Consider the following 26,901-nt stretch of genomic DNA (forward strand, 5'->3'; position numbering starts at 1 on the left):
CTCTGTGCATGACAGGGGGTGGCGCCACAACTTCCCTATCGACCCTGCCTTGAGTGTGACAGGGGGAGGTGCCCCAACCCCCCAATCGGCCTTACCCTGAGCGTGACTAGGGGTGGCATCGCAACCTCCCGATCTGCCCTGCTCTGTGCATGACAGGGGGCAGCGCCCCAACTCCCCAATCGGCCCTGCTCTGAGCCCGACCAGGGGCTGCACCTAGGGATTGGGCCTGCCCTCTGCCACCCAGGAGCAGGCCTAAGCCAGCAGGTCATTATCTCCTGAGGGGTCCCAGACTATGAGAGGGCACAGGATGGGCTGAGGGACTCCCTCTCCCCGCCGAGTGCACAAATTTTTGTGCACTGGGCCTCTAGTATGCAAATAATTCCTTACAAAATAAAAAAAAATACCATGTCAAAGCACATTTAAGAAACTAAAGAGACAAAGAGACTTAAATTATACTAGTAAGATGTTTTGTTAACATGGTAAATTACTAATTCAACATGATAGGATAATGTGATGTAATGGACTTTGAAAATAGAGAGATTTATGTTCAAACTCATTTCTGTACTTTCAGGTTATATGTTTTGCAACATGATATTTGGGCTCTCTGGAGCCAAGGTTACCTTAACAATGGAGGAGAAAAAGTATTCTTTACATGTTTGCTATGAGAGAAGGTATGTATTTATACATGTATGTATGTATCATCAATCTATCAATATCAATTAGCTTTGTGATTGGCACATGTTTTCAATAAATGACATTGTAAATTTGTCCATCAGTATATCTAACTATACCTATCTACTTCTATTGGTGAGTGTGTATATGTGTGTTTGTGTGTGTATGTGAACAAAGTAGGAAAATAGTTTAGACAGCATGATCTCACTATTTAAGAAAACATACTGAAACATTAGTTACCATGAATATCTGTATAATATCTGTCTTTTTCTGTGCTTTCCAGTTTTTCTCAATGAACAGTTATGTTTATAATACTTGATACTGACTTTATAAAATGTAAAAACAAGACAAAGAAGGAAGAAACAAATCAACCCAGTGTGAATTATGCAACATATAAGTTTTCACTCAGTACAAGTGGGGTTTTTGTCCAGAGAAAACTTTATTATCAGCCCTAACCTGCTTGGCTCAGTGGAGACAGTGTTGGCCTGCGGACTGAAGGGTCCCAGGTTTGATTCCCGTCAAGGGCATGTACTTTGGTTGCGGGCACATCCCCAGTAGAAGGTGTGCAGGAGGCAGCTGATCGATGTTTCTCTCTCATAGATGTTTCTAACGCTCTCTCTCCCTTCCTCTCTGTAAAAAAAACCAATAAAATATATTTAAAAAAACACTTTATTATCAATAGTGCTTCTAGAACACCATCATCCTTACCAACTACCAAATCATTATTTGCCTTTGCTAGTCTGGTCTCTGTTATAATAGCAGTTCAATTACATGACTATCACAGGGTGGGGCCTAATATGACCATTAGATTTCATCAAAACTAGTAATTCTGAGAGGTCCTCCTTTGTAAGTAAAGCTTATCTGGAAACAGATTTCACTGTTCCTGTAACTGATGCTAATCCAGTTCATGCATCTATGCTATGAGTTACAAAATGAGCACTCACTGTTAGACATATAGCAAAGAAAAGGAAGGTCTCAGATCTTTATGACCCAGCTGGGCCTGTAATAGCTGTCTCACCAGGGAAGTGTACCTACCAAAATAAGCAAAACCACTTAACTCCACCGAAAAAGCAATGTGAATATATAAAGCAGAATTCAACTTTCAAACTTAATGATTAAACTGTTGATTTTTAAACTGATTGTTAAGCTTCTGTCAGAAATTAATCATGGCGCCCTGGTTGGTGTTCTCAGTGGGTTCGAGTGTTACACCAAAAGGTGGTGGGTTCCATTCTCAAACAGGGCATATGTTCAGGTTGCCAGTTTGATCCCATCAGGCAACCAATCAATGTTTCTCTCTCACATCTAAATCAATCTGTCTCTCAATCTCTATCTCCCCTTCTCTCCTTCCCTTCCTCTGATCAATAAAAAAAAGAAATTAATTGTGGCATCTTCCCCTTTTTGCTTTATCTCTAGAACACAAGGAGCATTATAATCCCTCCTCAAATATAAAGCTAAAAACATCATACAGAAAACTTTTAAAGAGAATTTCAAATATGGCCCTCTTAATTGAAAAAATTAAGATTGATTTTTCAGATTTGGAAACAAAGTTTTCTCAGCTTTTCTTATTCATTCATACAACTGGTTTCTGAATTTCAAAGATGTTTATGAATCTCTAACGAACAGTTTTAAAACACCCAACAGAAAAAAATTGCAAGCTTCAGAAATATAGATGGTTTTAAGCATTTACAGGAAAAATTAATTCTTTATTCACTGGTACAAAACAAAACAATAATTATAATTAACAAAACTACAGTATTTTAAAACTCATTAACTGTGAACTCCAACACCAATTTCCATTCATTGTCTAATTGTCAGGGGGAAGAAAACACAAAGCAAGAGACTGGGCCCTTGCCATGAGTTTTCCCAACAGTGATGTTTTGTATCATTTCTCTTTTTTAAAATATATTTTATTGATTTTTTACAGAGAGGAAGGGAGAGGGATAGAGAGTTAGAAACATCGATGAGAGAGAAACATGGGTCCGCTGCCTCCTGCACACCCCCTACTGGGGATGTGCCCGCAACCAAGGTACATGCCCTTGACCGGAATCGAACCTGGGACCTTTCAGTCCGCAGGCTGACGCTCTATCCACTGAGCCAAACCGGTTAGGGCTGTATCATTTCTTTATGGACTTTAGGAGGAGGGCCTACCATTTTAAAGCCTCATACCTCTTTCCATGACTTTAACCAACAAATACTGTCTCTGGATATGTTCCTTTTCCAGTGGAAATGTGCTTATTTTGTAGATAGATCATGCTTGCTCAGGGCATGCTACAATTCAACTCACATCGTTAAACTGAACCAAGAAAAACACCTCCCTTTCTTCTAAACTTCTGGATTTTATCTCTCCTGCTTAATAAATATTTTTTTTGTAAAACTCACAAAACAATAACAGCTCCAGAAAAAAGATAAGCCCAAATGATTGCAGCCGACACCATTCTTCATGAGGCACATTTGCTTTCTTGTGATCATGCTGCCAATATCCTCACATCACCCCAGATTTCATTCTCGAAAATGAACCAAAATAAAATCCACTTAGGCTGTAGGAAAGGCTGAGGCTGCGAAATATTTTAAGTTTATCACCCTATCAGTTAAGCAATGTGGCTACAGGTGTTGTGACATGTGGAGTCCCTATAGTCCTATCATGTGGACACAGGATGGCAAGCTATATAAAGACAAGGACACAGGTGACTAGATGGTGCATAGGCCCCCATGAGACTGACCTGGTTGGTGGGGTTAAAATAGTGCCTGAAAGATTCTGCTGTATCCAAATTTCCCCTTAATTATCCTTCTCCTCTCCCTGCTTGGCACCTGAAAATTCTAAACTCTTTCGGATTTTCATGATTTTTCAGTCGTCCGGAGTATGTCATCAAAATGCAAATAACTCTGCAGAGGACCATCTTAATCTCTAATTAGCTGTTAGTCAAATGAATACAAAGCCTGGAGTGAATCCTAGAGAATACAAGAATGAAATTAACTGCAGGGATCAAAACACAAAGAAATGTGGTGTGTGCATGGGGCGTGTAGTGTCTACAGAGAGTACAGTGAAGAAAACAGGAGACTTGGGGGAAAGGGTGTCAGGGAGGGGAAGGCACGTAGTCACATGACACCTGGAGGACCAACACTGAGGGCACTTCAAGCAGTGTCTTCATGTATTTGCTTCATTTAAAAGACAGGCTGAGCACAGCATTAAGGAAGATCTGAACAGGACTATTGGGAGCCACACTCCAGTCTTTAACACTATTAAAAGTCAGGGGCCAGCAAACTGTGGGTCACAGACCAGATTCAGCCCATTGACCAGTAGCTAAGAATGATTTTTGTATTTTTAAATGGTGAAAAAAAATCTTAGAAGATGAATAAAACTTCTTGACACATGAAAATAATATGAAATTTAAATCTCAATGTCTATCAACAAAGCTTTATGAACGCAACCAATGTCACTTAGTTATGGAATGTCTTTGGTTGCTTTTGCTCTACAACAGCAGAGTTGAGGAGGTGCAACAAAGATCATTTCACCCACAAAGCATAAAATATTTACTATCTGACCCTTTCTAGAAAAAACATTCCCTTACCCCTGGTTTAAGTCCTGCAGCTATGGCTTCACATTTGCATACCCTCCTTGGGAAGGAAAACTGCACTAAATACAACCCACTATGTTTCATGGGCAAGTTAGTGATCATTTATCTTCCTTGACCCTGTGCCTCGATGAGCCTCACCCCACCCCTCATCAAGTTGCTTAGCAGAAACACCTATAGCACTCTCACTGAGAGAAATTGGATACATACTATTTTCTCCATGTTTCCATCTCTTCTGACATTTTGATTCCAGTTTTAATACAAGTAGCCATTTTAGAAGTTGAAGTATCTCTATAGATCAGGGAAGCCTAAGTGAGTGTGGCTCAAATTTTTAACCTCCTCGAGCTATAGTTGCCTCATGTGTAACAGTCATTTTCATGCCATAAATTTTTTAAAATAACACGATTCTAAAAATAATAGAAGTAGCAAGATTTTTGCCACTAGGCTAATGATTAGAAGGCAACTCGTATGTCTATTGCTGGTCCCAAGACCCATAAAAAATAGAGCAGCAAACAGGTTATCAAAAGTCAATGGAATTGGCTATTTGTAATGTCCTGTAATCTGACACTTGACATTCGCACCTAATCTCATCATTTTTATGCCAAGCACACTGCACTTCCTCTAGGCCAGTTCTTGGTATCAGTGTCACAACTGGCTCTAACGTGTGACTAAATATCATGTGACATCAATGAGAGGGTAAGCTATATGTGGTTTGTAAATTATCTTACCAACTCCTAGGAACCACCTGGAAGGACGTGGGGCGGGGGCGGGGGGCGGTTAGGGTTAGGAGAATAGGAAGACCCTTGGGCTCGCTAAAGAGCTTATCCCCATGGAGCCAGAGAAGTTTCTGTGTACTTTCTAATTAATTTTATGTAAACAATAGATTTGGTAAAATAAAAGTTTGAAATCAATGGTGATAAAATGTCATTGACATTACTGGGTTGATAGTCAAAATAATTAACAGCCAGTAGGGCATAGGTTCTGACCAGTAAGAATGGAAACTGGTCCTGGTATCTGTCAGATGCCACCTTTTAGTGGTTGGATCAAGGAGATCTGGGTATTCCTGGGTGTGGGAATCAGATAACCAGGGCAGCAGGTGGAAAGCACACGAATGGAGTTCAAACAACTACATATCAACCAGCATAAAAATAATTCAGTTCTCATAATCTGTGTGCCTATATCTTGAAGGTTACACAGTAAGTCTGCAACAGAGCTTCAAGTCTAACTTAGAACTTAAATTCGTAGGGAGAAATATATAACTTCTATTATTCACTAGTACTTACATTACTGTTTTTAACAATGATCTCAATGTCAAAAATAATTTATCTTACTGAACATCTAGCTAATCAACACCTTTCCATGCCAAAGAAGAAGTAAATATTCCATAACAGTATGAAACACAACAATGCCCCTTACTCTTATACTTATTTCTATTTTATTGATTTTTTACAGAGAAGAAGGGAGAGGGATAGAGAGTTAGAAACATCGATGAGAGAGATCGATAGAAATAGATTGTTCCTTTAGACTAATATTCTTGTTTTTTCACTTCAGAATGTTTTTATTTCAAGAGGTTTTCTTTTTTAAATGTATCTTTATCGTCAAAAGTATTACAGCTGTCCCTCTTTCTTTCCCTCTTATACTTATTTCTTTTCATGGATTCTGAATCAAGAGGTGCTAAAGACACCTAGTTGTTTATATATATTCAAAAACATGTATTAATAGAAATAGATTGTTCCTTTAGACTAATATTCTTGTTTTTTCACTTCAGAATGTTTTTATTTCAAGAGGTTGTCTTTTTTAAATGTATCTTTATCGTCAAAAGTATTACAGCTGTCCCTCTTTCTTTCCCCATTGATCCCCTCCACCCCAATCCTGTTCTCTCCCCAGGCCTTCTCCCCACTATTGTGTCCATGGGTTATGCATAAATGCATATAAGTCCTCCAACTACCTTTACACAGCCTCAGTTTGAATAGCTCCTAGTTCCCTTGTGAGCATTGCTTATGATGACCTTTTCTAACCCCCTCCCCCTTCCCTCTGAGAATCCTCAGTCTGTCACATGTTTCCATGTCTCTGGGTCTATTTTGTTTTGTTAGAATAATATTCCTTTTAAATATTCTTTCATGAATTTTGGAATCACTGCAGATAATTACTAAGATAATGATTAGGTTGCAAGAAACCAATTCTCAGAGAATGCTATTTGAGGAAAGCATGTATCTGTTTATCATTTTCTAGTTTGTGAGTATGGAAAACAGTTTCTGACACGCATGATTAGTTACAACTAATTAATTCTTTTACTCTCCCTCCGGAATGATAAGGCATGTGCTTATTTAACCTGGTACCCCACTTGTAAATTTGCTCTTGTTGACAGTTCTGCCATCTGTTTGCACGGGATGAAGCCCTGGTGCCCCCCTAATTGGCCATAAATTAGGTACCAGCCCCAGGCTTTTGACAGGATCCTTCAGTTACAGTTTGATTTCTTTATTAAGCTGTAAATCCAATACTTGGTGGGAAGCCCACACTCTCTCCTAAGAGTACAGAAATGCATTTCTTGAGTCCTAGACCCAAGCTGTCTTCTCTGTATTTATGTTTAAGCTAGATCTCACTCAAGGTGTCCTCTCTATATAGACCCGTAAGACAAACTTCCGCTGATTATAGAGAAAACCTTTAAATCAATACATGTCTATGCCTTTTGTAAGAAGTGGAAGTAAGCATTTTTTGAGTGCTTACTACCCATCTTGTGCTGCCTATGGAACTTTACATATGATAAATTGATCTTCAAAACAATTTTATAATTTAGGTAATATTATCTTACTTTTTCCAGATGGGAAAACTGAGACAGAGTTTAAGTAACTTGCCCCTATTGTCATAAAATGGTGCAGTCAGGATTCAAAAATTGGGCTTTATTTGCCAAAGCCTGTGTACTCTCCACTGTGCACTCTCCATATATGACTAGGTTTGAGAAAAGAGAAAATTACGATGAGGCAAAAGTATGTGTGTGATGCTACTTGGCACTCCTGCATCTCTCAGGCCCTCAGTTAATGAAAATGAAGGAGCTAGACTAGATGACCCACAAAATCACATCCAATTTGATTCCTTGTGATTAGGTTGATCTGTGATTTATCATTTACCATGAAACCTATCAAGTTATTAAACTTCTATGGCTACACTTTCCTCTTCTTCAAAATAGCTTATGATCGTCACTTGGATTGATAGACTTCTCACCAAATATTCTGCCCTTAGTCTCTCCCTCTATTTATCTTATGCAGCATTCTCAGTTTAGCCTGCCAAATAGTGTTAGAATGGCATTATTTTGCTTTAAATTGTCAGAGTTAGTCTCATCCCAATACTCAATGTTCTTGATGAACCAGCCCCAGTATGTCTATGAACTTATTTGTCACAACATCTCATCCAACTACCTTTACACAGCCTCATTCTTGATAATTTAAATAGCTCATAGTCCCCTTGTAAGCATTGCTTATGCTGCTCACTTTATTTATATCGCCACACCTATATTTCCAGATCCGCCTAATGATACCATTCTTTCCTGAAGACTTCCCTGCTTCTCCTCAGAAGTAGGATTTGTGCTGCTCCTTTGATTCCTCTCATGGTCCCTCACAATGCCTTGTGTATGGTAGATCCTCAGTAAAATGTTGGCTGAATGAAAGAATGAATGGATGGGTAATTGTTGTTTCTGGGAACTAGACAAAGCGTATCCACTTCTGAAATATTTATGGATACAACTATCATTCAGCACCTGTGCCACTGCTCTGGTTCTAGAGATCCAACTCAGAGGGGCTTCCTAATGTGAGATTTATGAATCAGGTGGGATCTCTCATTACTCAGACCCCCCCGAACTCAACCTCAACTCCAGCATTCTGAGCTGATCACAGCTGCCCCCTCACTTTCCTTTCATCCTGATGCTCACAGCCTAGTCCAGCTCCACTGAAATGGATGGTTTACAGTACTTCTCCTTGGGCCCGGCACTTGGCTTTTCTGATACACACTGCAATGAGGAAAAACTTAGTGGGCGCTCCCAGAGAGCGCACATGCATTTTAACCATGCTCTTGGAGAGTCAGCAATCTGACATCTGCAGTTTAACCAACAAAGCATTCAGGTCATGAGAACAGCAAGCCAGAATGGAGGGAAGGAACAGGGCTAGGTATCATGGAACAAACTTTTAAGGGTCCTAAATATATGCCTATGGCTAGAAGATGTTTTCTTCAAAACTGTCTTCCTAAAATGCTTCTCTTATAGGAGTCTGGAGATGGAAGAAAAGACGAGATAACTAAAATATGCTCAAGGAATAGTCCATTTCCTGATAATAATAATATAACATTTGACTATGATTAATATATTATCATTATAGTTATTATCCTTCTTCTAAAAATTTACACAAATATCAGGCATCGCTTGAGTGCCTCCTGACTAAAACACATTTGGACACATGGCTTTCCTTGCGTGTTCCCATTAATCCTCACAATATGGCTATCATGTTGCATTATCCCCAGTTTATAAATGAGCTGAGGCAAAGCTCACAGTGCTTAAGTACCTTGGTGAAGACCACAAAGCTAGAATGGCAGAGTTAGCTACTTTCAAGAATAATAGGAAATGACAATCAACTATAGAAGTCATTTTAAAATGAAAATATATGAAACAAATATTAATAGCTCCATAAAATGATGTCTAACCCCAGGAACTCATGTATGCCACTGATATGAGTGTGCAATATGCATAACAAAGAATGCACTTACTCTCTGTCGATCACAAGGCAGGTCACTGCTTCTGCAGCAATTACGTTTGCTGTTCTCACATCCTCCCTGTATAAAAAAGAGAGAGACATTGAAGTAAACTAACCTTTATTATCAAACAAAAGTGTTCCTTGTGATTCATTCAGGGAACCTAGTAAATTATGTATACTCTTATGATTGATCCACTTCCAGGTCTAAGCTTTGTTCGTCTCTCAAATTTCTTTGTTCTGAGGAACCACCTTGTTCTTGTCATGCAGCACCCACATTTTACAGTTATAATTCAGCAGTTATAATCTTCAAACGTAAAGTTTCACTCACAGAAATGCAACAGAATTTTATATTATCATTCCCTCTGCTCTCTGGGGAATTGCCAAATTAATTGGTCAATGATAGAGACAGTAATAAACATGGGCAGATGAAATTTTTAAAAGGATCTGAAGGAATATTTCTGGAGACTGAGGATCTAATTCATAGTGTGCGTGAATTTATCATTCTAACCTTGAGAACAATTGATCTGCTTCAATTATTTCCTTACTTTAGAGACCCTGCTTCTATGTGGCTCAGTTTTTGGCAACTTCTAGTACAGAGCTTATGGTTCATCAAGAGTATTTGACAAATCTTAATCACAGTGACCAAAATCTGTATATACTGTCTCTTCAGAAGCTTGTAATTTGTCACTGCAGGGATATCTGTCAACCTCTTAAACCTTTAAAAAACCTGCCCTGATATTTCTGTCTGATCCAGTGATCAAAGGTGGATTTGGTAAATTAGCATTCACGTGTCATTTAGATGCTACTGAAAATTTATTGGTACCACTGACATAAAAACGTAAGTTATACTTGAAAACTTACTCTGTTTCCTATAAAGGTAACATTTCTAAGTTAATATTATTAATGATGAATATGAGTTTGAAATACGTTACAGTGATATGTACATAGGAAATAATATAGTGTTAACACATTCCAAAAAGCATACTTAAAACATCATATGTCTCTACAGGATAGAGAAGTAAGTCTTAAAAATAAAGATATTTTCATTTTTTTAAATAAACCAAGTTCTCACATATAATTCTGAACTCTATTTTGTCCACTGATCTTTTTTCTTTCATTGTTAATACATCATGCTATTAAGATCATTGTTGCTTTACAGTAACTATTTTGTATTTAGAATTTGGTAAAGCAAGTTTCCCCTTACTGAAATTCTTTTTCAAAAATATCTTGATGATTCTTAAACATTCACATTTTATATAGACTTTAAAGTAAATTCCCTCTCCTAAAGAAACCCACTCTGGGACTCTGCTAGAGTTGTATTACATTTATACATTGATTTCAGAAAAAAATGATCATGATTCTAATAATTTCCATACAAGAACATATGGCCTGACTCTCCACTTGTGCAGATCTAGTTTTCTGTCTTTAAATAATATTTCTTTATCTTTTCCACTTGGAGCTGACATTTCAAAAACAGAATTCTTAGGTGTTTTATATCATTAGTTTCTCATGAGTGGCATCCTTTCCCATTTCTGTTTCTCACTGGTCATTACTTAGGAAACAAAAAAGGTATTGATTATTGTAATTTTTAACCCACCTACCATACTAAGTTCTCTTGTGATTCCAAAATTTTCATGATCATCTCCACAACTCCCAGCATCCTCCTCCCAGGCCTCCTTCACATTCTCCACCTTCCAGACAAACTGTCCTCCTTTCCATTCCTGAATACCTCACCTCCTTTAGCGTGCCTTCCCTAAGCCTAGGAATCTTGCCTCCAACTCCTTGGCTAGTTCACCCCTCTTATCCTTTAGATCTCAGCCTATGTGCCCCTTCCTCAGGAGAACCAAGTGAATTAATGAGACCATGTTCACTGTTTTTTCATTCTCATGGCCCTACATACCTCTTTGCCCAACCACCTATCACTGCAATTACACATTTATTGGTTTAATGACAGTATGTTCCTCCTACTAAACCACATGAGGGCAGGTTCCACGGCTAGTTTTGCTCTCCATTTTACCCAAAATGGCTGACACACAGGAGGTGCTTAGGAAGTGTGTGGTACAGGATGGCACAGGCACCACAGTCCCAGGCCCACTACAACAGGCTCTGGAATCCCACTGTAGTGGTTTTACAAGACAAGCTACAAGCTGTGTGAAAGGCTCAGCTTTCTCTTCTGTAAAAATGGGGAGAGTAAGAATGCCTACTCACTGTGTCATATTAAATGAGATGATCAAAGATTTGTTTATCACAATGCCTGGCACATAGAGAGCAATGTGCTCTGTTGTTTATTATTCTAGCTCTCGTCACCCGTGCTGTCATGTCTGTCCTTATAGGGCGATGTGTTTTATGAAACATTCCTACCCAAGAACGAGGTGTGGATTTTCTTTTTGTTCCATAGAAGTAGACAACATATTTTCAACTCCACTATCACTTTCTGAGTGGGAATTTTTGATGAAGTGGACATAAGTAGAAAATGTCAGTAATGCCCATCAGGTCTTCTATAAATTGTATGAATGGCTTATTTCTAAGGAGGTTGCTCAATAAAGTATAAATTATTACAAATTGCTTCCATTGTTAAACACACACACACACAAAACAACAACCACATCATAGCTTTATAGAGAACATCATAGCTTTATAGAGAGCATCATATTAAATCTCACTTTCCCTAAAACATACTTCTATCTTAGCAATTTTGAAATATACAAGATAATGCTTCTTTTTTATAATATTTCCTTACATATAAATTTAAAAAAATGATTTCATTACAAATTTTCAATATTTTAAAATTTCATATTATCTGGCATAAATTGGATATATTTAAAAAATGAATGTAGTTTTCTTGCAACAATAAGTACATAGATATTTTTAAGTGTAGATGGGGAAAAATCAAAGATCAGAAGAGTGACACAGTCAACAGAAATTGAAAATATTTTATTTTAAGAAAGAAAATCTGTAAGTGATAGCCTACAATCAGGTTTAGTACCTTGTAAAGTGACATATACCAAAACAGAAGAGATATATAATGTAGGAAAACAACATATTAAACAAGAGATTGTAATATTTGTTAATTAATGAGCATCTAGTATATATCAGGATCTAGATGAAATCTCACACAAACCTCATTTAATGCATCTAACAGAGGTGGATATTTTATCCAAGATTTACACAGGGGTATAAAGGTTAGGTAACACACCCAAAGTCAGACATAGCAAATGAGTTGTAGCCCTGGAATTTGAAAAAAGATCTGGCTGGCTCCAAAGTCCATGTTCTTTCCAAAACAGTCCACTGTTGATACACTGCTGTCCAATTTATTTACACAACAGTTCTGACTTAATTTTAATGCAAAATAACTTCTGAATAGTAAGTAGTCATAATGTCTCTGTCCATCATTATAAAAATATATGTAATTGTTAATAAAACAGCATTAGTATGTTTATGAGTGCCCAATTGCAAAGCTAATTCAGTAAAGCATTTTGATTCCCAAACTTTTAGAATTTCTCTCCATAGCTATGTCCTAGCCCTGTTATGTTGCTTTATAATAATGCTACATAAAAAATACAAATTATTCAAGGCCAAGTTCATTCAATGCCTAACTCATGTGGCCATTACATTGTCGTTGTCTATTAAGGTACTTAATGCCACTATGACAGTCTATGCAGTTGTCTAAAATGTCAGTCCTGAGTACTCAGAGAGCTGCTCCTGTAAAGTACCATATAATATCTTACCTAGTATTGACATAAATAAATCCCTTATTTTATGAGAGACAGTAGAAATTTATAATGAGAAAATATTACTCACAGAAGCAGACAATACTGTGACTTACTGTGTATGCTTATTTCCTTTATAGGTCAAAGGAGCATGTTAAAAGCAAATATCATTTGGATTCAGATATAAAATATTGCATACTCATATAATGCAGAGGTCTTAATAGCTCCATGTTGTTATAAAACTTATCTCTGTTCACACATAGCTGTTCTGGTTTCTCACAGAACTTCTGTGTTAACAAACCTAAGTTAGCAGGGTTTCATGTTATAAAGATTTAGACATGGGAAAAGAGGAGAAAAAGGGAGATGGTGTTATTTTTAAAAACTGAGGTTTCTTTCCATTTAAGTTTTTGGTAGATTAAGGTATTTGACAATTTCTAATAGATGAATATAATGAGCTTTTGAAGAAAAAAGAAAACATTGGCCATGAGAGAATTTTATAACTAGAGTTATATGTACAATATACTTAATTAAAAACTTTCACCATACACATATTGCCTTTGAACACTCAGCACACTTCTTTATAGCAAATAAATGTACACGCATCTATATAAGAGTCCAGGCTTAACATGTGCATCTTCTTTAAAAATAAAGTTTCATATTCATGCATTTCTGTACCAGTATTAGTTGATTTTAGCATGACAATTAATAAACATGTACTATTGCAGAAGTAGCTACTTTTTGGCAGATTAACAGATAGTTTACAAAGTTGCTATTGATTAGTGATTAATTACTGTCAAAGCTATGCAGTTTAGTACTGTTCTCTTTTTAAGCATTTTTGGAAGAGTTAGAAATTGCTTTCAATGAAATCATAGAGCATGAAAAATATCCAAAAATAATTTCAAATAACAGTTTTCTGTGCACTGACTCTGATATTCTTTGAACTTCATCACTGGAATCTTCATCATCGCTGTATCCCAAAGTGGAATCACTGTCAGTATCTGAATAATCCATAGCAAGGCGTTGGCATGGACTCTTCTTGTTCTGAAGTAATTCTCTTGTGTCTCATGGCTGGTAGAGAACCGAAGCGTTGATTTATATCTCAGGGGAACACAGAGTTCACGAGGCCAAAGTAGGATGTAGTTCAAGCAAAGGCTCGGTCTGAGTAAGAGCTCTCCCTTCTCAGCTCTAGAGCCACTGACTACCATCAACAAAGTCCAAGCATTCCCTCGGTGCCAGCCTTCTTGGAAACTGACACTCCTCCAACTGCCTATGAATTTACAGCTATCCATGAAGCACAGCCCTTCATTCTCAATCAAATGCAACAGCTAAATGTCCACAGTTAAGTCTGGATCACATAGGACAAAATAAATCCTTTTCAACTCAAAATCAAGGGCAATCTTACGACCCTAAGTAGGATATTTAAAATTAATAGGATATGACAAGTGTCAAGGGGCCACTTAAAGTGAAATTACACTTTGAATTAATTATGAACTAGAATTGTAGAGTTTATGGCAAAATTCAACTGTGCTATTTGAAATTGTATTCCCAGAGCAGGTGTTTTTGAAGAATAAGTTGTATCAGGCTATTCACTGATCTACTTTCTATTGTGTCATGAAGTTATTCCAACATGACTTACACCTCCCATATTCTAATAGAACACACATACTAAGTGCAAAATGAACTAAGACATGCAAATAAATGCATGTCTTCTAATCAAGCTTGGCACAGAGTAAGTAACCAATAAATGACAGCGTATCATCTTCATCACTGTCTTTATCATCATCATCATAATCCTTTTAGGGTCCTCTAACATCCAGGAAGCATGTTACTCTCTTGAATACTCTTTCTCTCATAAAACCTTCTTCCCTAAGTCTCTAAGATAATATCAGTCTCTCAGTTCTTTTCCAACACCACTTTCTCAATTTATTTTCTTAAGTCCTCTTCCCTAGTTCACTGAAATCTAGGTGTTTCTCCAAAAAAATTTTTCCTGCCTTCTTTTTTTATTGCTCTGATTTCTCTTATTAAGGAAATCTTAACATAATCCGATGGCATAAGCTATTAGATTGATATTAATGACTTTCAAGTCTTAGTTTCTTAACATTTACCTCTCCTACTGGACATCCCTGTCTGGAAGTTCCATTGCAACCTTTAACTCAAACCTCACTCATTTTCTCTTACCTCAAAACCACTCTTTCCCTTGGGTAACCTTATCTTGGTAAATGACATCATCATTCTTGCATTCACCTAGACTTAAAAGATTAGGTTTTTTTTTTTATTGTTCTCTTTCCATCAGTGCATGTGTTTGATCATATTGGTTCTTTGTCTTTTCTCTTATATCCATCCTTCCTTTGCATTTCCATAGCCACTGTTCTACTCTGTGCTGTCACCATCTGTATGCTACTCTGCATCTGAAATGCTACTATGGCCTGAGAGCTGACCTCACTGCCTCCACTCCCTTTTCTAATCCATATTTCACTCACACATTTTCAAATGTAAATCTAGTCATGCCAACTCTTCATGAGAGCTTTCAAAAGAAACATTCAAGAGATAAAAGTTCCTACACTTTCATTTAGAGTTTGAGGACCTCCACTATCTGGCTTATCACATTTCTAGGCTCTATGTGGACTTTTACAGATGAGTCTCTACTACACTGGTGACAAACAACTATTTCTTTAAAATATACCAGCTGTTATCTCCATGCCCGTGCACATGCAGATGGCTCTTCCAAGGACCCTATATTACAATTCAAATGTTTATATATGCAAACTTTCTATTTTTTCTAACACATCTTTCTCTTTTAATTTTCTTGTGCTTGTTCTTTTGTTTGTTTTTTTTCTGTTGTCTATCAATAGCATTTTTAAAAGAGAAAAATTCCCATTAAAAATGTCTACATATACTTACAGAAAAAATAGTTTAAAAAGATTAAGAGAAAGACAGAAATAGAAAAATACTGTAACACCAAGAGATAACTAAGGTTAATACCTTGGTGAATCTCCTTCAAACACTTTATTATTCTTAAGTAATCACATGTATTATGAATACAATAATAATAAGTCAATAATTATTTTATAACTTGTGTACTGAAGGCTATTATATTCTGAATGCCTGAATCTTGAGGTCTAGTGGAGAGAAATGTTAAATTAGTATGCAAATGTATAACTAAAAATACTGATCTAACAGCATGCAATTAGAGCTATATTAGGGAGCATTTCACTTGGTAATTCAGAGGCCAGACAATTTTTTTGAGGACATTAAAAACTAAGCCCCAAAAGATGAGTTAGTTGGGTTAGCAAGATGGGTCCCAAAATGTATTTTATAGGAAACAAGTATGGTATATGCAATTGCCCTGAGGTTGAAAATAGCTTATTGTAAAACAAAAAGGCTGGAATTCAGGGATTGAGGAAAAAAAAGGCAGGGACCAGGACACACGCCACAAAGACAGGACCACATCATTCAGTGCCTGTAGGCTATTCATACACACATACATGCACACGCACACACACACACATACACACACATTTTTAAAGATTGCCTAAGTGAGCTGTTCTTTCTTTACCGTATTAAATAAAATCTTAAAAATCAGTTGAAAAGCTTAAGCTCAATTCGGGGAAACAACTTTTATGCCATAATGAAATAAAGTATCAAGAAAACCATTTTAGATGAACAATATTAGAACACTGATGGCCTTTTCACTTATTAAAATAAATGTTACTATAAATTCATTTGGATATTAAAAACATGTATAAACAGAAAATATGATCTCTGCCCTTTAGTATCCTCTAATATAGAATATAGGAGTAATGAAAAAGCAAGTGCATAAAAATTGATGTATTATAAAAAATATTATATATCAACTCATGATTAACACAGAATTGAATTTAGTTCAGATCAACTTTTTAGAGTCCACCAATGGCAATCTCTGGTTTCTCATCAGTAATAGGGACTTGTGACATGACCTTAAGGAGAATGCTTTGAGCAGAATGGTTATGTGTCATCCATCAAGTAACTCCAAAGTTTATTCTTCTTGGTAGTATAGGTGAATATTTCCACTTACGATATCAATTCACTTCTTGAGAGAATGCAAATCTTATTGGATCTATACCCATGGAACGTCACAGTAAGTAAAAAAAGAGTAATTAATTAGGAAGAATTAAATTTTGAATCCTTTTTTTCACATACCCCTCCCTAGTGGATGGCATGATGAATTTCTTATGTGACATATAAACTTTGCATTCCATGGCATGCTTCAATGACAATAAACATAGACATTCATTAGGTTGAACCAACTAAAATGTCCTTTTTTATTTCAGGTTAAAAATGACAATTTATTGGCAATTTCCTTTGGTACAACCTAATACATGGAATTAGTAAAAGTGAAAGGGGAGAAAAAAGCATTTGCAACATGATGCATATTGCTATTCTTTTTTCTTTTTTTTTTTTTTTGGTCTGGCCACTAAGCCAATCCATTTTTTTATTGATTAAGTTATTACACATGTGTCCTTATCCCCACATTACCCCCTCATCCCCCTCACTGATGCCCTCACCCCCGTTTTCTGTGTCCATTGGTTAGGCCTATATGCTAGCATTTAAGCCCTTTGGTTGATTTCTCCCCCTTACCCCCTCCCTCCCCTACCTTCCCTCTGAGGTTTGATGGTCTGCTATTTCTTTTCTAATGTGCTCCCTTTGGGACTCGAGCTTAACAGAGATTTAAGAGTTATGCATATGGCTTCCATATTTCATATTTTAATGCATTTATTCTTCTGTTGATGTGACTGATGGATTTTGCTCATTAAAAACCATTATCTCTATATGCCATCATAAATAGGGTAAGAAATAAACACTGAAGAAAGTCTGAACCCTAGTTTTGTTTTTGTTACTAGCATACAAATGGTATTTACTCTGTGCTCTGGCTTCACATATTAAACTCTTTGCCAAAGTCTTACAAGTTTAAATAATATCTCCCCAGAGTATATTTTATGGAGAGAAGGAAGAACTTGCTTTTCCCATTTATACTGTTACTTTATTAGTTATTTGGAAATAGAGATTTAAATATTATAATGCCATTGTTTTTTTAGGCACCCTTCTAGTCTTTTTCTAAGTGATTTTGTGATATTTTAAGAGAAAAAAATTAAACAATCAAACCTGGTGTCCAACATAATACATATTCAGTTTGTATATTTAAATCAAACATTCACTTTCCTCTTAATTCTATGTTTCCCCTTCTCAGATCCATACTTCATAAAATAATCTGCATTAAGATAAATCAGGTGGTGGTCTTACTTTTCAGAGAGTCTTCATGGAATTCTGTAATGCAGTTGGCCAGAAAAGTTTGAATTTTAAGAAAAGATATTAATAGATAAATTATTTTACAGTTGTCCCATGGGTCATGAGTACTTCAAAGTATAAAATAATGCATTGATCTTTTTCTTTTTCTTTGTTTCTTCTGCTCTTCACAGAGCTAAATAGTAAGCCTTCATTTTCTCCTGCCTTTAAAGTAGAGGAAAAGAAAGCACATTGGAATGATGGCTGGTGATGTACTAGTGAATCTCAATGATGCATAATGAAATCAGTGTTAAGTTGCGTGGTCACGTATTTCAAAGGTTAACTAAAGTGCCTTCAAGCCAGGAGGGTGTTCTTTCTTGTAAAGATTTCTAGGCCACATGTCAGGAGAGTGTCTTCTATTTCTTGTTCTCCTGCCAACTTTGCATGAGATCTTGAGTAAATGTCCAGGCTCTGTTTCATTTTCACATGTGAAATGAAGATTGACATCACTACTCTATTCTCCTAATAGTTAGAATTTTACCAACATGGACACTTTTTAAAAGTTTTAATTATTAAGGCTTTCAATGCTTCTGAGACAATTTTATATTGAACCCAAGCATATTCCTTTAGATAGAAAAGGATATTATAAGCCTATCATTGTGATGAATATATAAGTGGCATATCATGGCATAGATTTTCACATCCATATTTTTATCTGTGGTCAATAAAATAAATTTTCACATGGAAATCAGACATGTTCATTTGAAATAATATATTCTTATAAGCAGAAGTCAAGAACAATGTAAAAAAGGTCTATAAAAGCATATTTTGATAATTAAAATTTAATAATAAGATTTTTAATTGGGCTTATTTAGGGAAGAGAAATATCCAGAATTTTAAATTGAGTTAAACTGTAAAAGATCTCCTATTTTTGTTACTTGCTCATCAAATATTTCCTATGTTGCATTAATTGAATAAACAAAATGTTTTGGTGATCTTAGAATTCACTTCAACGAATATGCTATAACTTCATCCAAACTGAAGATAAATTTAAATTAAAGGTAAACAGAAAAAAAATTGGTAAAGAAAGAAAGTCATGGCTATATAAGGCAAATTTGAATAAAAATTGCTACAGCCAAATCACTGCAAACAATATAAACTTTTACAGTTGATGTTAGAAAAAGCAAATGGAGTATTGTACTTAATATGTCAATCAAATTTTACCAAGAATTGTTGTGTATTAGACATGCACTAACTGCTCAACTACTGTGATTTAAATTATACATAGTATAATGGTTTTAAAATATTATACAATTTTCATGCTAAATATTTGAATGCTAATTTATTTAATATGTAAAGAGCTTCTTCAAGTCAATAAAAATAAAACACCTCACTTTAAAAATGAGCAAAGACTATAAACAGTTCATAGACAAGAAAGAAATGAAAATATGCCTCATCTTACAATGAGAGAAGTGCAAATATTACCTAGTACAACCTTTGTAGACAATTCAGCTCTGCCTAACAATTCAGCATGCTCACACTTTCTATGCACTGTTTATAGAAATTACAATCTAGCACAGTGGTTCTCAACCTTGGCTGCACACTAGAATCACCTGGGAATCTTTTTAAAGATTTCTGAGGCCCAGAAATCAGGATTTTAAAAAAAGATTCCCAGGTGATTCTAATGTAAAATAGTCTTTGCTCATTTTTTAAGTGAGGTGTTGTTTTATTTTTATTGACTTGAAGAAGCTCTTTACATATTAAATAAATTGAGCAGTTAGTGCATGTCTAATACACAACAATTCTTGGTAAAATTTGACTGACATATTAAGTACACATATATATATGTAATAAATGCGGTAATTGTTAAAATTATATTAAAATAATGAAAGAAAACCTATATCCTGTATATAATCTCCAGGATAACTTAAGTGAAAAGACCATGGTGCATAACCATGAGTGTATGCTTTCATTTATCTAAAATACAAACAAACAAATAAGCATATATCAAAATGCATGGATTACTTTGGGCTGCATTAGAAAAAGTAACTATAGTCAGGGAAGAGGATGTGTAAGTAAAAGTCAGAGGAGACTTTTGAATTTTATATCATGCATTTGAATTACCTGTTATAAAATAAATATTTTTAAAGTACATATATGAAATAATAGAAAGTGACTCTTACAAGCAATTTGTGGGTAGAGGCTGGTGAGGTCTTTAACTCTCCTAGAAGGTCTCCTCTGTGTTGACTGCACGGTTAGCCACTGTCCATGCCTGGGCCACCTGTCAACCCTCACCACAAAGCAATCCCCAGCTAGCAGGGGTAGAGCTAACTTACGTTGGCCTATTCTGACTGCCCTGAAGAGGTACCCGCGTAGCAGGTGGAACAAGTAAAAACGTTTGGCACAGTATTGGCCAGTGTCACTTACAGCCCTGACTTTTGCCCCGCTTTTGCTGCCAGCAATCATGAGAACTAGATGACAAACTAAGGAAGATATTTTTTCAGAAGGGGCATCTGCTTCTTAAGTTAACACTCTTTAGGGTGGCACTTTAGATCTATTAAGATGTTAAGCTAACAATTGCATGTGTATCTACACAAACATTTCATCTAGATATCCACGTATACCTAATAATTAATATTTTATACTTAACATTTCTTTGAAAATATATTTTAGCATTTCTGCTAGTCACTGGAAAATAAATTTTCTCTTTCAAAGTTTTCATAATTTAATCACATGAGCTACATTAACCACACATATTGTCATGGTTAACCTTTGCATTGAGAATATAGAGCATAAGAAGTAGAACAGATTTAAGAGTTATTTCATTCAGGTTCAAATACCAGATGTGACATTAATTGACTCTGTGATCTTGAGTAAGATCTTTGTCAATTTTCTTGGGGAAGAAGTTGGGAAAATAATAATATTTAATAGGAACAATTTCATAAAAATAACTAACTAAATGTATAAAAAACACCTAGATCAGTGCCTGACTACTGAAATTACTCAGCAAACATTAGAAAATAATACCATAATTTCATTATTACTATTATGCAATGTCTAATCCCAATAGATTCTATTCATTCTTATTTACCTACTGATTAGACATCATTACTTTCACGCCTCTTCTACTAATCTAGAAAGATAATCAAGGATTAATAGTCATTTCTTTATAAGAAGCTCCTTTGTTGTTAATGTAAAAACATGCTTCAAAGTGCAATAAGGAATTCAAATCACATTGACAAAATTTTCTACTGTGATTTGTTCTTTAATCTGAAACCTACAAAAATTGATTAAAATGGTTTTATGTTATAATTCAGAAAGAATGACATTCATTCATTCAGATATACAATAAAGAAGGGTTGCCGGATTTAGCAAATAAAAATACAGGGCACCTATTTTAATTTGAATTTCAGATAAACAATAAAGACTTTTTAAATGTGCCCTCATGTAATAATATACTTCTAGTAAAAAATAACTATTCATTGTTTATCTGAAATTCAAACTCAACCGATGCCTTGTATTTTATCTGGCAACCCTAAGTAAAGTTTCTGAATATAGACTCTAAGGCAGGTGATTATTGTAGGTGCTGGATATAAAAAAGGGGTAAAGGACAAAATACTTGCCCTCCAAGACATTACAATCTAGCACAGTGGTTCTCAACCGTGGCTGCACATTAGAATCACCTGGGAATCTTTTTAAAGATTTCTGAAGCCCAGAAATCAGGATTTTAAAAAAGATTCCCAGGTGATTCTAATGTGAAGCCAAGGTTGAGAACCACTGATCTAGCAGATAAGACAGATAATTGATAGTTAACCTATATCCATGGTCGGCAAACTGTGGCTCTCGAGGCACATGCAGCTCTTTGGCCCCTTGAGGGTGGCTCTTCCTAAGCCTTAGGAGTACCCTAATTAAGTTAATAACAATGTACCTACCTATATAGTTTAAATTTAAAAAATTTGGCTCTCCAAAGAAATTTCAATTGTTGCACTGTTGATATTTGGCTCTGTTGACTAATGAGTTTGCCGACCACTGACCTATATAATAAAAGCCTAATATGCAAATCGATGAATGGCTGGTCGCTATGATGTGCACTGACCACCAGGGGCAGATGCTCAATGCAGGAGCTGCCCCAGACCGCAGGACCTAGGCCAGCCAAGGCGGGTACCAGTGGGGGCCTTCTGATTGCCCTGCCGGTCACCCCAAAGATCAGCCCTGATCTCTGGACAGGCCTAGGGACCCTGTCTGTGCATGAATTTCGTGCACTGGGCCTCTAGTAATATATAATATGGTAGCATCAGAGTTTGTTGGAGGTGTGAAAAAAGTGACACATAATCACACGGAAATGCCCCAAACTTGACTGTGTGATGAGTGATGGAGGGACATGGATTGATGGTGGAGAGAATCATGAAAAGCTGTGGGAAGAAGTGATCTCAGAAGAACTAATGTGCATGTAGAGATTTATCAACAGAGAAAGTGAGGTGGTCATATCACCAGGAACAGCCTGTGAGAAAGCATAAGATAATCTGGTGCACAGGGAACAGCAGGTACTTCATATTGGCTGAAACCCTGGGAGTAAAAAGAGGAGAGAGAGATGAGGCTAGCAGGGTTAAGACTGGAGAAATTATAAATGGCTACATATACAAATAGCTTTAAAAATTCAACAGATTGTTTCACCACATCAAGCCTATATAAAAAATAGTATGAGCAGGAGGAAAGCATGTCCAATGTACTCCTAGTTGTGTAGGATTTATTATCTTGTTTTCTTTTTGGCTGTTAGAGACTAAAGTGAATTGCTAGGGGGGGAAAAACAACATTAAATCCTTCCTGGATAATTGTAAGAAGAAAAATATTTAGATAAAGTTAGTGATAACAATGGTAGTACCAAGAAGTCTTTCCTGAATCATACCAGCCAATTACTCTCATTATTCCCTCTACTCAACATACCTGTATTTCAGTGTACATGGCAGTAACTGACTGACAGATATGGGATGTTTGCCAAACTATTCTTTAGTTGTCCTTTGTATTCTGGGTCCTGCAGAACTCTGTCTTTTACCTACCACACTCCACTCCCAGCCACTTCTTTATGAATGCTGAGGTTCTGGTATTGCCCGTACTGTTAGTGAACAATCTTTAACTGAGCACCTACTACAGTAGGAACACTAGGCAGGCAGGCAGCAATAGGCCTGAATTGTTACCTTGAATTTATAGCTGAGAATCCTGAGGTTCAAATGATAACAGAATAGGGTCATATTAAAAACAGCTGTAGCTATTTTTGAAGCTACCAACATTTTAGCTGCATTGATACTTGGGAGAACCTATGATTACTGAGTACTTCTCATTGCCAGGTATTTGCTGCTTAAAAGTGAAATCTCAGAATAATATAAGGATGTGATTTCAGAAAACTATGTGCCTGGACTAGCCAGCAGCTTGTGTTGGTTCAGTCCTCAAGGTATGAATGGTTTTTACATTGTTAAAGAGTTAAAAATAAAAGAAGCAACAACAAAAAGAATATGTGACAGAGACCATATGTGATCTTCAAAGCCTAGAAGATTTATTCTCTGTCTCTTTACAGACAAAGTTTGCCTCTACCTAAACCGATAAAGGAACTGAACCTCAGAGAGATTTGAGAATCTGCCTGGGGCAATCATACCGTTAAAAAGAAACAGACCTGAACTTTAAACAGACCTGGATTTTAAGTTATTTACCTGTTCCCTATGTCCATGTACCTGCCACTCATCATGCCATCTTTCTGACCTTGAAAGTTTCGATTCTTGCCAGTTTAAAAGCTGTGATCAAGGAGTGTATTTCCACAGGCTTATTTGCCTTGACCATTCTAACAGGGTAACAAGATACAAATGAACTCACACTCACCTCACTATAAGCACACTGTTAAATAAAAAACTAGAGGCCTGATGCATGAAATTCATGTGAAAGTAGGCCTTCCTTCCCCCGGCTGCTGGCACTGGCTTCCATCTGGCACCCAGGACCCGGGCTTTCCTCTGGCCGCTGGCAGGCACCCGGGACCAGGCTTCCCTCCCAGTCCCAGCTTCATCTGGAAGGTCATCTGGAAGGACTTCGGTCTAATTAGCTTATTACACTTTTATTATTATAGATACTGCTCTGCCAGGCCCTTCCATTCTTGGGCTTTTCTGCAACTATCTCTCAAGGGCTCATCAGATACAAGTGCTTAACTGATTTTTTTCTTGGCAGTAACAGAAATGAAATCTACACTGAAGGTAATTATTCAGTGAATCAACGATAATGTTCATAGACTTTAACTACATCAAAAATAGCTCAAAAGAAAATGCTCAATAAACATAATTTGTTTAATAAAACATCATCTCATTTGATAGATTTTTAAAAATTTTTTCTTTATTAAGGTATTATAAATGTGTCCTTATCCCCCCATTGTCCCCCCTTGATAGATTTTTAAAGATCACAAAGCTAATAACCTGTTCATTAAATAATGCCTTCATGAAGCTTTTAATAATCTTAATTAATGTAGCTAGTGGTTGTAATTATGTGTGTCTACAGCACTATGCTTGCAACCACCAGTTGCTATATTCATACTTAATTGCAAAATTAAAAAATGTATGTTATCTTGCTACCATAGAGTCATAGCTGTCTAGTATTTCAATCAGTGGAGCTGATACAGTCATATCATTGCATCAGATGCATGTTGCATTATTTTTTATCTGCCCCTGATCGGGGTTGATACTCATTATGAACAAATAAGCCAAATCTTTCTTTCCTAATTTAAAATTCATTTGAATGGTTAATTTTATTCTTCCTTTTCTCCCTCCTGTCTTCTTTCTCCTTCTTTTTTCCTTCATCCCTTCTATCCATCAATTTATCCAGTTACTGTGTCTAAAATGTATAAAAAAACCATGTTACAGTGATATATAATATATAGTCCTTACTCTCAAGAAATTTATAGTTTAATAAAGTATTAGAGGTTGGACAAAAAAACACCTTTATTTCGTGCTAATGATAGATTCATGACTATGAAAATAACATTTAAAAATAAGTAATATGTGATTGTGATCACCATATCAATATGCTATAATAAGGAATTATATCTTTCACAACTCTATCTCTCTCTCTCGCACACAATTTTGTTATATAGTTTACCATTAATCTTTTTCCAGTTTGACAGATGAAGGAAACTGCGGTAAATAGAGATCAAGCAATTTTCATAATGCTTGTAAAGCTGATGAGTGGCAAAGGCAATGATTTGAATCCAGGTAGTCTGACCATAGGTTGTACATACTATATTGTGATCACAAAATGATCATACTTGATCCTCACAACAATCCTATAATAGACACATTTTTAGAGTGTCATCTCATAGTGCCACAATCACAATTCTCCAATCATGTCCTTTACTCTAAGCCCACCCAGCTGGACCTTTAATAACCCCTTTCTTTGCCACTAGGCTCTCATGTTCATTACTGATTAGACATAGATGCTTGAAGTTAAGTAGTGATAGCTACCTGGCTCTTACCAAACTGGCCAGGTTCCGTTTAGGGAAACTGGGAATCAAGGATACTTGTACCTGAGAACATGTAAAAACTTGAGAGCCCTGGCTGAACCATTGCCACTACATAGATAGAAAGGGCAGAGAAGACAGGTCTATGGCAAGAAATGTGGAAAGATGTGCATTGAAGCACTGAGATGAGAGAGAGAATCCTACTTGTTTTGAATGGATTTCTTGGCTGTTCATTATGGTTTCTGAGAGGTCCATAAGGAACTTTAGGTCCATAAGGTAGCTCATTAGCCACCTGAGATGGTCCCTTTCTGAGTCATACTAGTGTGAGTTGAACTTTGTTACAACTAAAAGAATCATTATTACATATATGATAAGATGCTTACTTCCATCTTTCAATTGAGTGGAATTGAAGCTCCAGGAATTTATGTGAGAAACACAAAAACAATTATGATACAAAGGGAGAAAATTGTAAATCCCACAAACTAAATATATATGTATAGATCTGGAAGGAAAATAAAGAGACCTTACAAATGACTAAAAAAAAGGCGACTTTGCCATGTTTTAAAATATTTATAACATTTGTCTGGGCCTGGTGGCTCAGTTGGTTGAAGCATGGTTTCTGTACACCAAAAAGGTTGTGGGTTCTATTCCCAGTCAGAGCACATACCTAGGTTGTGGGTTCCATCCTTAGTTGGGGGTGCATATAGGAGGCAAATGATTAATATTTCTCTTTCACACCGATGTTCTCTCTCTCTCTCTCTCTCTCTCTCTCTCTCTCTCTCTCTCTCTCAAAATCAATAAAAACATATTCAGAGGTGAGGATTAAAAAATAACAATAAAAAATTACAGAATTTATTTTTGTAGTTATAGAAGTGTGTTCTAAATTGAGAACATAGCACAGATGAGGGGGTGTAATGAGAAATTCAACTCCACTGAAACCAACTTGGGTGGAGGGTCTATAGAAGTTTTAGCAAGAAAGTAGCCTGGGGCTATACTGTAGCAGGCACAGAATACTAAGTTGTGACATTTGTACATTTTAAATATTTATTGAAGGGTAAGCAGGTGACATGATCATAAGCTTTAAGAAGACCCTTCTGGCAATGTCAAGTGGTATATGAGAAGAAACAAGACATGGGAAGACAACTTATGAGTACAGTGACAAGACAAAAAGAGCCTGAAGAAGTAACTTGTCAATATTCATAATATCTTCATTAGGTATGTAAACAGTCTGCCTCAGAAGGAATCCCTATCAATACCCCTTCCTTAAAGCCAAGAAGCACCCACTTGCACACATGTGCACACGGGCACGCACACACACACACACACACACACAGCATAAAAAAAACATGGATAATCATAGAGATATTTAGACCACCAACACCAAATATGTTGAAATGACACATACTCTACAGTATCATAGATCATCAAAGACTACTTTAGGAATATATCCTAAAAAA

The 26,901-nt window shown here is 36.3% G+C and overlaps 1 protein-coding gene across 1 annotated transcript in view; it reads right to left on the reverse strand.

Annotated features, from left to right (window-relative positions):
- The window catches only part of LOC102431010 (cGMP-dependent protein kinase 1-like), a gene marked incomplete at its 3' end in the record, with an annotated part of 335,328 nt that overhangs the window by 106,897 nt on the left and 201,530 nt on the right, over positions 1 to 26,901 (reverse strand). The window contains exon 6 of the mRNA XM_023744824.1: positions 8,997 to 9,062. Within this exon, the coding sequence (XP_023600592.1) occupies positions 8,997 to 9,062 (66 nt within the window). The remainder of the gene's footprint in view (positions 1 to 8,996; positions 9,063 to 26,901) is intronic.

Source organism: Myotis lucifugus, unplaced genomic scaffold (genome assembly GCF_000147115.1).
Source record: "Myotis lucifugus unplaced genomic scaffold, Myoluc2.0 scaffold_488, whole genome shotgun sequence".
Classification (NCBI taxonomy): Eukaryota; Metazoa; Chordata; class Mammalia; order Chiroptera; family Vespertilionidae; genus Myotis; species Myotis lucifugus.